General features: G+C 33.0%; 1 protein-coding gene across 3 annotated transcripts in view; it reads left to right on the top strand.

The window, feature by feature from the left end:
• Positions 1-14,766, top strand: part of ARL15 (ADP-ribosylation factor-like 15) — a 410,068-nt gene that overhangs the window by 204,366 nt on the left and 190,936 nt on the right. The window contains exon 7 of one of the 3 annotated variants that reach the window (XM_008571945.1): positions 3,476-4,808. The exons of the other annotated variants lie outside the window; for them this stretch is intronic. Within the exon in view, the coding sequence (XP_008570167.1) occupies positions 3,476-3,550 (75 nt within the window). The 3' untranslated portion in view covers positions 3,551-4,808. Of the gene's footprint in view, positions 1-3,475; positions 4,809-14,766 lie in introns of those variants that run through there. 3 annotated transcript variants of the gene reach the window in all.

The following is a 14,766-nucleotide window of genomic DNA, read 5'->3' on the forward strand; positions in this document are numbered from 1 at the left end:
ATAATAACTTCAAATCACTTTATTTAAGTATATGTAATCTCTCAAAAGAGATTTACTTTTAAATTTAAGAAACTGTTTATCTCTTCCTTAAACATCATATAATTGAAACAAATGTGTTTTTTAAACCTAATATATGACTCATGTTAACCATCCATAGAATTTAAAGACTGTCACATTGAATAAAGGAAGTTTTTAGCAAGCAATTGCTTCTGAATGTTCTTCGTGTGTGTTAGCTGGCAGTCTCTCCTAGGAAAAGGGCAAATATCATTTTTCCCCTTTTTGTGATTAATCTTTTAGTAAGACATATACAGCTGTGAGTGTAGAGTAGTCATAGATATGGTTTAAAAATGATTCTAAACATGCATATACTGGATTATTTGTGACTTTGACTTTCCTATATATTTGTATCAACTTTAAATTAATTTTCCTCAAAATTTTTGCTTGTAATGGAATTTGCATAATTCCATTTTGAGGACTGCTTTAAGTAAAACATTTTCTCTTTGATTATATGAACACATACCATACAAGATGCATGTTAACATTTTAGACTGCTTTAATGAAATACATGGGCAAATTTCATTATAGGTCTTGAAGTTTGTGGAAGCATAGTGAAATGTTCACAGTTACTTTGGGTTTGGCCCAAAATGAAAAGAGAAGCTTCCTATTTTCCCTTTTCTTGATAACAAAGAGGTTTCTCTGTATGGTGTGTTATAATGCCTTGTTGAAACACTCTCAGGAATGTTTTAAAAGCGAAATCAATACCTTATTGTTAGAATAAAAATGGAGTTGTGAAATGGACTCTTAAATGTTTTACTAACAATAACTTCAAAATGTTTGGAAGCAGGCATGGGTAGAATATTGAAAAGTATGCAGAGTCACATGTCACTTGAAATACACTTAGCAGTCGTCATTTTTTAAAATTTTTCTTTCTTTCATAAAGGTATAGAATACCCTGTGCCCTATATCTTATAAACATTTTATTCATTTGCACATGCTAATTTGTGTACACTTTGTGGAATTTGCAAATGTTAAAAAGGAGGCTGCAAAACACCTGTGAATTTTAGGCAAAATTCTATTCTTTCAGGATCAAGGAAGATGCATTTAGCATACCAGAAAGCGCAGAACAAATCTTTGATTCAGTTAAGAAAAGACAATGAGTCATAAAGGCTTATCGATTCTTCCCCTCCTCCATTGAAATTATTACATTCTAAGCTTAATGCATTATGCAAAAAATAGGCAGTTATTTATCCTGTCACTGGATATCCTGTCAACTTTAAGAATTTGCTTGTTATTTAATGAGGAAATGGGGATATTGTTGACTTTAGATGTGGGTAGAAGCCAGTGAAATCCAAAAGAGAGAGCTGAATTATCAGTGGGATTCCAACAGAACATAAAAATCATTAGGAAGTTATATATTTAGTCCTTTCCCCTACTATGAGTGTGGCTATGTTTGTGTGGAGCTCTGAGTTAAGAAACAAAGAGACAATGGATAAAATTACTATGTAACCCACAGTCAGGGCAACATGCCCAATAATTTTGTTGCCCTTTCAGAAGCAAGTGTAGTCTTGCACATCACATATTTTCTCTTTCTGAAATATACCTAGTAAGGACCTGTGTTTCACTTACCAGAATTTTAAGATTTTATGTTTTGAGAATTGATAGTGGAAACATGCATTTAAAAAAAAAATAAGCTTAAAAAAAAATAATAGCAGAACACTGGGAAAAAGAACACCTTTTACATACTGTCTGAAGGCCAAGCAATTCTTGCAACAGATGTTTGTTGTATTCACTTTAGGGAGGTGTAGTTACCACAGTTTTCCAGAATTTACTCATATCAACTATTTTTCTCTATAGAAAACATACTAGAAAAGTCTATAATTATGTCAAGTGGCCCACTTGACACATTAGGGAGAGTTCTGGTCCAATTTAAATGATAAAGCTATAAAGTGAGAAATCTTAAGAGTAAATAGGTTGGTTTTCTATTTGTACTGAATTGTAATTGTATCTAATTTGTTTTATAACTCCCATAGGAGAGCATACTTTAGTTCTGAAGTTATTTAATAGATCAGGAGGATTTTATGAGAAGTTAAGTTGATATAGTAGCCAATAAATGTAATCCTATTTTACCTCTATACAGTTACTAATTGTGATTCCTTTACCTCCTAGCTTTTTAAAATCTTATTTTAGTTTTATTGGGCATTACTGTGTCTTATAAAATAACACATTTTGTTAACATGAGAGAAATAGCTCATATGTTCAGCAATATCATCTGATTTGATGTTTGTTCATATCTTTAATCCAAAAGTATTTAACTTTTTCAGAAATAGTACATCAAAAGTACTCTGTTAACTACAAGGGTACTTCAAAAAGTTTGTGAAAAAATAGAATTAAAAGATAATATGAATCTCTCCATGAACTTCTTGAAGTACTCTCGTATTTTTTGGATATTTTCTATTAAAGCAAATATTGATTGAGAAATGTGAAGACTATGAAACAGGTTTTTGAAGCAGATTTATAAGGTCGGATGATGTATTGGTTCCGTGGTTTGTTAATCATGGCACAGAAAAATCCAGCTTCTAAATTTAGGGCATCAATATAAAAGTTGAAATTTGTGATCAGGCTATTTCTCAGTTTCATGCAATCGTAATTCAATTTGTTATTGTGATGTGCATCGAACTTGGTGTTATATTTGAAAAGAATGGAATGTAAATGTAAGAAGAATATTTGCAAGTATTTTTGTAATGATATAAACATTATTGGCTTTTTTAGACTTTTGGTTATAAATATTCAGATTTTTTTAAAAACAATACATCAACACTCAGCGCATCATGCATAGTTTCTTAGTTCTCACATTTTAGTCTATAGACATCTTCTGGAAGAGGGTACTAGTATGTTTTTATGATATGCAGCTATCACATTTAATTATTATTACTTCTTGCTTATAGATAATTATTTCTACATTGTGTACTTGTTTTCCTTTCTACAAAGGATCAGCAGTGTTTTGAAACGTTAAATTTTTGAACCATGTGTGTTTCTAAATAATAAACCTATAGTTGAAAATTTTTAGTTTATGTTTATATTACTTGACAATAGATCAGTTCTTTTTTGGTAGCTCTGTGAAGTAGTGAATATCTTCTCTGATTTTACATAACAAATCATTTATTAGAAAATGCAAAGCAGTGTTTAAATCATATAAAGTACTTAAGCTAATTTAATATTACTTTCTGTATATGGACAGAAATGTGTGTGTTTGTAAAATTATCATTGGAAAGTGTTATTTATATACTTTAAATCTTAAGAGTTTTCCAAGTATCTTGACCTGCCTCTTGGCAAGCATTTTAGAATACTGATTTGATTTCACATAGAGCAGTGTACATACCTATGATGTGAGCAGTTTGAAAACTCCCTTATGGGACATATACTTATTCTAAAATGATATAAGAGATACAAATTATTTTTTTTCCATTCTTTACAGATGTACTCCACACTGATACAATTAAATCTTGGAGAAACAATGCCAGGGTTTGGAAGTCAATTTTCCACTGAATGACTCAGTTATCTCTTGAAAAAGTTTACTAACCTGTAAGAAAAGCTGAATTAGCAATCATCCCATTAGTTACAAAAATGTTGTTATAAGTGTATTTTAAAGAGCAACTTTTAGGCTGAGAGTACTAAAACAACCAGAATATTTTATTTATTGTATGTTACTCACTTTTTTTTAACATGCATTTCTTTAGGAGATTAATTGGGATATTTGATTTCCTTGATTCCATATCTAGTCACCTTGATTCACCATTCTTCCTTTGTTATGCCTGTGTTTCTTGCATCCACCAGGCAATATGATAAGAATGTGACATTTCCACTGAAAACTAATAAAATATGTTACATAAGAAAGGTCCATTTTATCAAGAAAATAATTTAGGAGGAGTTGAAAAGTAATACATTTCAAACTATGATAATGTGTGTCCAAAAAAGAATTTATTATGTGTTCTTTTTATTTAGTCACATGCATATCTTCATTTTATGTAAACCTGAAAAAATTTGAAACCTCTTTAAGTTCTTACTCTTATTTATTTTCCACATCCAGATGTTTCATTATCCTATTCTCCCACTTCTGCCTCTGCTGTGCTTCTCAGAGCTTCCTGATAGTTTTCATACCCAGATCTCCCCCTTTCTCCCTATTTCTTAACACAGACCAAAAAAGAACAAACTTCTTATCTATTTTTCATGATTACCATATTAAAAACCATATTCTAATTCCTTCCGGAATCAAATGAAACTTTACAGATCTTATATGTTCATATGTTTCACAATTAGATTCCTTTTTCTTTCTCACTCATTATTCCTATTTTCCCAGGAAAAACACATCAAGATTATGTGTCATGTCAGGAAATCTTCCTGAATGCACATGACTGAATTAGGTGCCCCCTTCTGATTTCCCGTGGCACCCTGGGCTTAATCCAAATCATAATGTCAGAATTAATTGCCCATTAACTTTTCTATCTCCCCCTTAAGATTGTAAGCTCCTTGAAGGACAGGAATTATGGTTTATTTATGTCTCTGTGCTCAATACATGAGGAGTCTTCAAAAAGTTTACAGAAAGATTCGTGTTACCTTTTAATTCTGTTTTTCCACAAACTTTTTGAAGAACCCACGTATGTTGTTTGAAAGAATGGCTACTCCTGAGTCTTACCACACATGCTTTCATAGTGGATTCATGCTGTCGGCTATATCCAGATTTCATTACTCTCTCTTTACTCAGCCCAACTCCTGTATTTCTATCTTTGAATATAAAAATTTTTCTTTTCTTCTACACTAAACCTGACCTTTGAATATTGCTCACAAACCACATGTGCCAGTAATCCTCACCAAATTAATGTTAATAGTTTTAAAAAGTTTTAACATGTTAATTACCATATTTACAAATGTTTGATTTTATATATTTTTATGTACTTTTATGTGTTGCTCACTTGAGGAACTCGTCTAACAGCATACCTGGTTACTATTTTCTTCCTAAAAATCCCTCGTGGAAAGTGGCAGGACATCTTGACTGAATAATATTCTTTTAATACATTTTCTAATAATTGCCTGTATTTTAAGTGTATGGAGTTTATTTCATTTGCTAGTATTGCAAACTTCCTTGTACTGTTCATGTTTCCCATGCAGAGACTGGTACACAATGAAGTTCTGTGGGAACATAATTGTGATGGTTTTAAAGAAATGAATTCAATTTAGTAAAAACAAATTTAGCCTTTTACTTAATAAAAACATTTATTACGTTAGGGAAAATTAGGATTCTTAAGAATTCTTATATTTAATACTTTTTTTTCCCATACATATTTAAATATTTTACAAAAATGAAACAGAAATAATAAAGTTGGAGACTGATTTCATCCAAACAATATTATTTGGCTTCTTTCTGGCCTTTTTGAAGCGATATGTATTTGAATGGTTGTAATGGTGAATTTCACCCTTTATATTTGTATTTCAATTTTGTTTTTTTATAAAAATTAGTATTTCATTAACCCTCATTCAACAAAGACACTAATTTTGAGGTATAATTGTACAGTACCATTTCCTTGGCTCTTAGTTCCTTTATTTTTTCATTTGCAAAGGAAAACTCAGTTACTGCACATTCTATAGCTTACAAAGTTAATAAAACATTTGTTAAGTTAAATTAATTTGAAAATAGACACATAGTTAATGTCAGTAAGGTGCTTTGAAGATTAAAAGCACAATAAGCGTTAGTTATTATCATTATGGTAATTATTATCATCATTATTATTATTATTACACAGTGTCTGCTTAAAAATACCCTTCATTGCTCTGGTATAGCTAAGACTAATGAGAGGGGTTAATCTGCTGGATTTTATTCAGAACTAAGGATATGAAACATAATACACTAAAGAGGTTTTTTCTTAATAGATATGTTTGTTTATTCTTTCCCCTAAAAAGTAAATAAATAAATAAATAAATAAATAAATAAATAAAAGATAAACTTTCTGTTGATTCTGTAATGCAGAAGCATTGGAACTCATTTTGACGAATGTTTTTAATCTCTAAGATGTTCTGGGAGTAAAAGAAGATCGTAAAAGATTCTGAAATGTAGGCATTGACTTCTACTCAGAAACCTTTATCTTTTAGTTATTATTTCTAAGATGTATAAAGCTCAAAATTATACTTTCTATGTATTAAAAAAGAGAATAGAGCATTATTATGGGAAGAAAATAAAAGCTTAATTCTTAACACAAAAATGAGGAATTATACTTTTGGGAAGTTACAGAAATAACTATAACCAATTACATAAATTAACCCCAGTAAGAACATCTTAAGGAGGATTCTTTAGAGAGAAGACAAGGATTAAGGAAAATTCTTTACAAGATACTGCAAAAATTGTTATCGCAAATCACAGAGATGAAGGAAATATTAAAACATTTTAATAGACAAATGTATGAATGTCATATGTACCCCCAGCCTCACAATCAGTAAGGCATTAGTGACTTGTCTGAAGAAGACATTCCCTAATATTATTGCAAATTAAGTAATAAAAGACCTCAAGAGAATGAAGAGGAAAGGTGCCTGGAGCCAATGAATTACAATTGACAACCTAAAGGCAGTTGAAGAACCAATTGCTGGAGTGATTGCAAAGCTATTCATAATGTGCAGCAGACAGAGCACACCAGAAAGCTGGAACAATGCCTTCAGTTCAGCAATATTGCTTCAAAAGAATGGAAAGAGGGGAACGGGAAGAGCCACTGACCCTGAGACCAATTTCCAGGCAGCTGCACAAACTATATACTGTAATTAAAGGTTTTGACCAGTAATCACAGCAAAGCCAGACTACAGAAAGTCTGGGGAACTAGCAAGGTTTATAATGAGGCAGGCATCCTTAACTTAAAGCATGGAAAAAGCAGGTAAGAAAACCAGTTCATTTCTGGCAGTGACTTTGAAAAGCTCTGCTTTGTTAACACAGATATGAAAATCACATATTTTTGGCCTTCATCCTCTAAGAACAAAAACATGTAATGAAAGATACCTGCTTTCATCTTTCTGAGATGAATAGAATACTCCACTACTTAGAAACAGGCATTTTCTCCTCACCACTTTTTTTTTCTTTACCTGTGAATTGCATGTGACTTTGATGAGAACAATGAACTCGGTGGGTTCAAGGATACATAGAATACACTGAATGCAGTTTAGAAGTGGCCACTCTTCAGTGTACATATGCTCTGGTAGAAATGAACTAATCCAGACCTGAGCAATTGGCCTACAGAACCTCCTCTTCCCTTTGTTTACTGGCATCTACAGTCTCTCATTGTTTTTCTCTCTTTGGTAATATCTCTTTATGTAAAATCTGATATTCAGGCATGACTCTATTATTTAAATATTCACATAACCACTTGAGTATTTGTATCTTGAGAAAAAGGTCATCTAGTGGTTTCAAATGAAGGTGTGATGAAGACTTTCAGTACCAACAGGAAGGTGTTCTACAAGAGTCTAATGACAAGCAGCATCTTGTTTTGAGGGTGCCACATAGTTTTCGCCTGACTGGGCCCGCTATGGTGTTTGCTGTGTTTCATATCACGGTATCTAATAACGAAGTAGGAATTACCTTCCTTACTAGAAATCCTAAAATCTGAATTTGTATACATATAAATCTTTGGCCAAAAAAAAAAAAAATCACAAGTTTTCTACTACTTGGTTGTGATGGAGAAAAGTCAAGTAGAGTTTCGTTTTATTTTATTTAGGTTTATAATTTAACATTCAAGTGTCTGGGTTCAATTGTGCTAAGTATTACACAGATTGAGTTTAGTTCATGTCACACCTGAAATAAGGTTATAGGGCTTGAAAAGAATGCTCTATAAAGAATGTTTAGATGATAAATAGCTCCATAAAATAACTGGAATTGTTTTCATAAATGAGAAGTTAAACCAATTTAGCCTCGTGGGAAGAAGGTTCTATGTATGAACTGTGAAATAATTTGAAGGTTCCATAGAACAACATAATTTTAACATGTAGAATTTGGAATATATTATTTATTTTTAGACTATGGTTATGACTGATTTGTCAAGCCAGAGCAAGTCTTTATTGAAAGGGACCAGAATGGAAAATCTGGGTAACTTGTGTACAGTTTAGACAAGGAGAACAAAGAAATAATGAAATGAAAATAATAGCTTGGCAGGGGAATCCTTAGAGAACAGCTGGTTGAAGAATTACAGTTGTTAACTTTGCTATAAAAGAAAGATATCCTATCATCATGCTTTTGCATATTGCATTGAAGAGAAGACTGAATAATCATTAGAGAGATCCTGAAAAACATAGGCCAAAAAAGATATTAAGATAGAAGTATAATTTATATGCACTTAGTAGTATTGTTACTACTGTTATTGTTGTTATTAAGCAAAAACAAATTATTGTGCCCAAACAAATGCCCTGATTTTTCAAAACATAAAAACACAAATTTTTAAGATAGAACCCCTTTCTTTCTTGTTATATATATATATATATATATATATTTATATTTTATTCAGTTCTAGAGTATTTTTATTTAAAGTGGTATGTGTCAAACTTATTGGAAAGTTAAATCTAAAAGTTTGAATTATTTAAATGTGTGGATAGAGATTCATATATGTAAAAATGTGTGTTTGTGCATGTTGGGGCAGTAAAAAAAGAATACCAGTTTCCCACATTTTTATATTAACTTTTTTTTTGTTGTTAAAAACTTTTTTGTTTTTCTTTAATTAAAGCTTAAGTTTGGACATCTTTCTGTTTTTTTCTTAACATTGGCTTTTCAATGATATATACTAATAAGCAAATTAAGCTTATTTTTTTAAGTGAAAAGAAGAAAACAGACTTTAAGGTGAAGCATGAGGTCACCAGGTTTCTAGAGCAATGACTTGTGTTTTTTTAAGTTGTACTTTTTTTTTTTTTTACATTTTTGAGATTATCTGTATGATACATGTAATCTAGCTCGTTCATTTTCACTGATGTATTGTGTTTCAGGACATGACTTTGACATAATTTTATTCATTCACTCTCTTATTGATAAAGGTTGTTTCTGGATTTTTTTGATTATAAATAAAGCTGTTGATGAATATTTATGTACATGTTTTCTTGTGTATACATGCAAGCATTTCTCAAGTATACACAGTAGAACTAGAGTTACTGAGTCATAGGATATACACGTTTAACTTGAATATTTTACTTGGCACTTTAGGTTTGGAGTTGACAAACAATAAGACTCTGATGTCGGACCTTCTGAATTTAAATCTCTCTTACTGTTGACCAGCTGAGTTAATATTGGGCAAAAATGTAAATCTGTTTCCTCATCTGTAAAATAGGGATAATCCTAGAACCTACCTCGTGGCAAATGGTAAGGATTAAGTAGAGAGTATTCAGTTGGTATTGACTTTCCTCCTTCTCTTCCTGACAGGGTTGTTATGAGGATTAAATGGGTTGATATTTCATAAAACACTTACAGTGGTGCCTGGAATAGAGTAAATGCCAAGTGAGTGCTTCTTAAAAACACAAAAGTGAAACACACAAAAAAATCCAATTAAGGGGCTGGCCCGGTGGTGCACTGCTACAGTGTGCCGCTTGGGAGTGCGGCGGCGCTCCCGCCGAGGGTTCAGATCCCACATACAGACCGGTTCCCGCTCACTGGCTGAGCGAGGTGCGGGTGCGACACTGAGGGTTGCGATCCCGTTGCCAGACACGAAAAAAGACAAAAAGGAAAAAATAAATTTAAAAAAAAAAATCCAATTAAGGCACAATATGTTTATATACTTTTGAGGGTGCTTAAAGAATAAATGCCAAATACAAATAAGAAAATATTTAAAGAAAAGCAAAAAAGAATTGAAGACCTTACACAACTCTTACAACTTTTGTTAGATTAAATTATAAGCGATGAGTTTATTTTACTTTCATCCTTGTATTCAGTATTTTTGTCAGAAACTTTTTTTAATTAGCTAATAAAATGTACTTTTCTCTTTAGTTATGAGGAAACCAGAAAAATAAAATCTTTTGGTGTTTTTCACTTGTGAAATTTGGTACTAAATCTTGTTCTTTAAGATGTTCCAGATATATCATTCTGCCTTAATTTTTGGGATGTCAAGTTGGCAGTATTGTTAAATTAGTAGGATTATCTTTTTTTAAAAAAGTACAAAAGCAAGCGTAGAATGTTATAGTTTGAATAGCACAAGAATGAGGGAGCTGATTGAACAAGGCAGGGGCATACCTACAGATTTCTGTGGCCTCACAGAAACCCAGAAATCTGCTTTTTATAGCCCGTCACTTGTGTGTTCTCATGATGTGATTGACAGGCTTCTCGTTTCCTCTCTTTGAAGGCCCAAGTGGTTACTCGGATTATTTAGAGTATGTATTGCACCAATTCTTACTTGCAGATTTAAATAGAATCTTCTCAAGCATTAAAGGTAGATTATTTTGTATTACTTTTATTGCTTTTCAAGTGATTTTGGAAACGTTTGAGAGTCCTCCTAAAAACTGGATTTCCTGAAGTGTGGTTTTTTTGGGGGGAGGGGAAATTTTAAGGATTGGTTGTAAACCTTCCAAAAGTCTAGAGTTTAACAACCAACAGGACCTGATTAAAACAAATTACTTAGTTAAAAAATGAAAACAGGGCTAAGAAGAGGAAAACCCATTGTATCTCTGTATTTCTTATAATAAATCAGACCTGTATGTGTTTTTAACAAAAAACGAGGGTGTGCTTTTTTCCCCCTTCATTCTCAGTTTCTTTTGATCATTGATCTGGGTGACCCCATGCTCAGGGGTTTTTTTCTTCATTTGACATGGACAGATTTTTGAAGTATAGCTCTCCTTTGGGAACCCCAGGCAGTTCCACTTGACTAACCTGTGATCTAATGAGCAGTAATGCAGGGTTACAGTGGCCATTTTGTGCGCTTTGACGGAGGATGGCTAGACAGAGTGGGAGAAAGGCGATGTCTGCGGAGAAAAGAGAGGCAGGGTGATCGAACAGTGTGAAAAAGACTTGTTAGCCCACATTAGTTTGCCTGATTTACTTCACAACAGGTCAGGAAAGGCCAACAGCAGGGTTGTCGTTAAATTGCAAAGTTGAAAAATCCTGGTATTAGAAAGCTTTCAGATCTCTGAAAGCTACTAATTCCAAAGTTGGTTTTAACTCACTTCTGAACTGCAGCAACAGGGTAGTATCAAACTTTCCCCAGTCTTACATATATTTATGAAATCATTATGTGACCCGAGATTCTTTTTTAACGCTGTGAGTTTTTAACATCCTGTCATGGTTGGCCTATTTTACAAGGAGCTTGGATGTGAAAGAAGCCAATCCCAGCAAGGTCGTTGCACTTTTTTGTGTCCCATGTTCGACCCTTAATGAGGTGCCCATACTTCCCATTTGTAAATGCTGTGGGAGTGTGTTTGTAAATTCATATCCTCATAACTGGAGGTAGCTCTGAAATTTGTCCCTGCACATCTACACTGGTGTGTGTGTGTGTGTGTGTGTGTGTGTGTGTGTGTGTGTGTGTGTACGTACATGCTTGTGCGTCCTCGCTATAGATTGCAATCAGAATGTTAATTGATAAAACTAAATTAAGTTTTAAAGTCCTTTCCTCCACCTCAAGCTTAAACTAGTAAACATCTTTTTATTGTTTACTTCTTTTAGGTGAAAGAAAATAGATGACTTACCAAAAAATAACCAAGATCCTGTAGCATGTTGCCCAGCTTCAGTGTTGTTATGGGAACCTAAAAAGTGAACTTCTCGAACTAAAAAAACTGTTTCTTCTCGTTCAAAAGAACTTTGACATTTATACAAGGGTACTTCAGAAAGTTTGTGGAAAAATAGAATTAAACGATAGTATGAATCTTACCATGAACTTTTTTGAAGTATCCTCAAATATGTACGTGTATATGTATGTATGTATATAAGTATGTAAAATCTGAAACCTTATGTTTGGGATAAAAATGGAAGCCCAAACAAATAGCAATGTTATTGGCTGGTTGTGGCAGATGTTATCTCAAACTCCATGGGTAGTTTTTGCCTACGAATTATAAAATATATGTAAGCTTAAGTATTTCTTTGTACCATAAGGGTACCCAGAAAATGGACTGGCCTACTCTTACAGTCCTGATTCAGGTGCTTTGGCCGTGTTAAGGAGAATTTTGTTTAATAGGATAAGGATAAATAGATCAAATTTAAGCCTATGTAGAGACCAGTATCTGAAGACCTATCTGTAGGAACTGCCCTATTTGTAGATATGCCTGCCTGTCTACAAATTGGCCAGAGGGACTTTTCCAAAGATGAAAAAAACCTTTGGTCAAAATTTTAAGCATACTTTAAAGTTTTAAAAATTACATTATTTATTTAATAAAACAACTTGTGTTCATTCTCTCAATCAATATTTTTTGCATGCTGACTGTGTGCCAAGCACTGTGCAGGGAGGTACAAAGATGGGTAAGATGTGCCTTCCCTCAAGGCATCTGTATATAACAGATAATACAATACAAAGCACCTTCAAAAAGTTCATTGGAAGAGTCGTATTTTCTTTTAATTCTATTTTTCTGTGAACTTTTCGAAGTACTTTCCTATATTATGATAAGAGCCATTGGAAACATGTAAAGAGTACTATGGAAACACAGAGGAAGGACTGAAATTAACATGAACTAACGTGGATAGTGGAAAGTATGTTTCACTTACATTATGTCAGGTAATTGTCTGGACTTATCCTTTATGATTATCTCCTTATCCATGTTATAAATGAAGGACCTAAGGTCCACAGAAATGAAGTAATAAATTAGGCAGATCCAACTAGTGACCTAAATCCAAGTCTTTGGAGTACACATCATATGCTTTTTTCTTTCCACCATAACAATCTCCTGTCACTGAATAACAAACATTTTACTAATTTGACTTGAAAAATATAATTTAATTTTCTTTTTTTTCTTTGAAGTCTTGAATCAAGTCTTTTTCCCTTTGAATGTTTCTTGCTACTTGCACAAGCCCCAGCTGCCAATTTGCAGATGGGCTTTTTTTACAAATGAGCTCAGTTGAAATGAGAGTAATATATTGAAGAAACTAAGCCAAGTGTGTTTTTATATATTTGTGAAACAGAGTGGCTATTGTGTTTACTATTGGGGGGCAAAAGCCGTCTGATTTGGGCTTAACTTACTGTTCTGTCTTTGTTTTTAGCAATAACACAAGACTGTATTAGAGAACTAATGACACCTTAAGCCATTTCTATAAACAACCAGCTTCCTCTCTAAGCTTTCCTGGCTGTAACCCCCCTCTAGCAGCTCTCAGACTCCATTCATTCACGTGTTTGTTCATTCATCAATTTAACAAATGAGAAGGGAAAGAGAAAGTAGAAAAGCATCTTTGGGGGCAGAGGGAACAATTAAAGAAAAGGCATGGAGGTGTAGAACAACATGTCATATTCTGGTAGTTGTTAGTCATTCTAAAGAGAACTATGAATGTTTTAAATGTACACTTTCCTATGCTTAAATGGAAAACATAACTGTCACAGAGTTAAAAGGGCAGACTTTGCATTATGTGCTAGTTCCTTTTTTTTGGTACCTCTTATTAAATACATACCCTCTACTACCCTGGTGACATATGATGAAGGAGAGACAGAGTGGGATTTTAGATCAACTCATCTGACCTCAAAGTAGCAATGGATTCCCAAATTCTTCTCCTTGTTCTATAAAATGATGCAAACCCATTGAAGAATAGAGGCATTAGAAAATGTTTCTTTGCTCTCAAAAGAAATTTGAGTCTTGATTTAATACCACTGTTGTCTTCTTTCAATCACAGAGGTGCACCTCATCTCTATTCCAGAAACAGTTGATATTCTTGTTAAGAAGGCTGCTGATCTGCCTTTTATCAAGTCAGAAAATATTCACTGGGCAGCAGGGATCTTTGTTTTGATTATTGAAGCATTCGTAGGTACCTAGAACAGCTCCTTAAACATAGTAGATGCTCAGTAAATATTTATCAGATAAACAAATTTACTTGGTGCCTGTGATGGGCAAGGCAGTGTACTGTGTCCTAGATGTAGAAGAGTGAGCAATACAGATCAAGTTCCTGTCATTGTGCAGTGTTCCAAGTGGGTAGTTTTCAAAACTACATGCTTCATAGTGAGGTGACAGTAATTCATTTTTAGAGATGGTTAAAATGAACCATTTAAGATGATGGTAAACAATTATTCTTGATGCAGCATTTCCAACAATGTTTTAAATATTTTATTACATTTAAGAAAAATGGTAATAGCTATTTAAATTACCTATCTGAGTTATATACCTCAGTGCTTTTTTTTGTTACTGTTATTTTCCCTTTGTGTAGACTCTACATTATTCTTTATTTTTCTGCTATATTGGATCTTAGTTGGAAATTTCCATGTCTGTCTTCTGAATTTAAAAATCTTTGATATTGTATTAAAACATAATCCACGTATTTCTGGCAAGACTTAATATAATTAGTAGAATGGTTCTTTTTTCTACACTTTAAAAAATGGAAGTACATTTAATGTTTGGGAAAATGTGGCAATTTTTAAGGCAATCTAAATAAAACCTCATAAAACTAGACATGGTTTGGTCTAGGAAGTCAGGTATTTGGTGAATATCAAGATTAACTGGTATGACATTTGCTAAGCGGGTGGTAATTGTCAAAAATGTATCTACTAGCCCAGTATGGCATATACACATTGAGTCTTGAACACCATTGTCTCTGGGGTAATCATCTGAAATGCCTTTCATCTGTTTCCCTGTTTCACATAA

Source organism: Galeopterus variegatus, unplaced genomic scaffold (assembly GCF_000696425.1).
Source record: "Galeopterus variegatus unplaced genomic scaffold, G_variegatus-3.0.2 Scaffold737, whole genome shotgun sequence".
Lineage (NCBI taxonomy): Eukaryota > Metazoa > Chordata > Mammalia > Dermoptera > Cynocephalidae > Galeopterus > Galeopterus variegatus.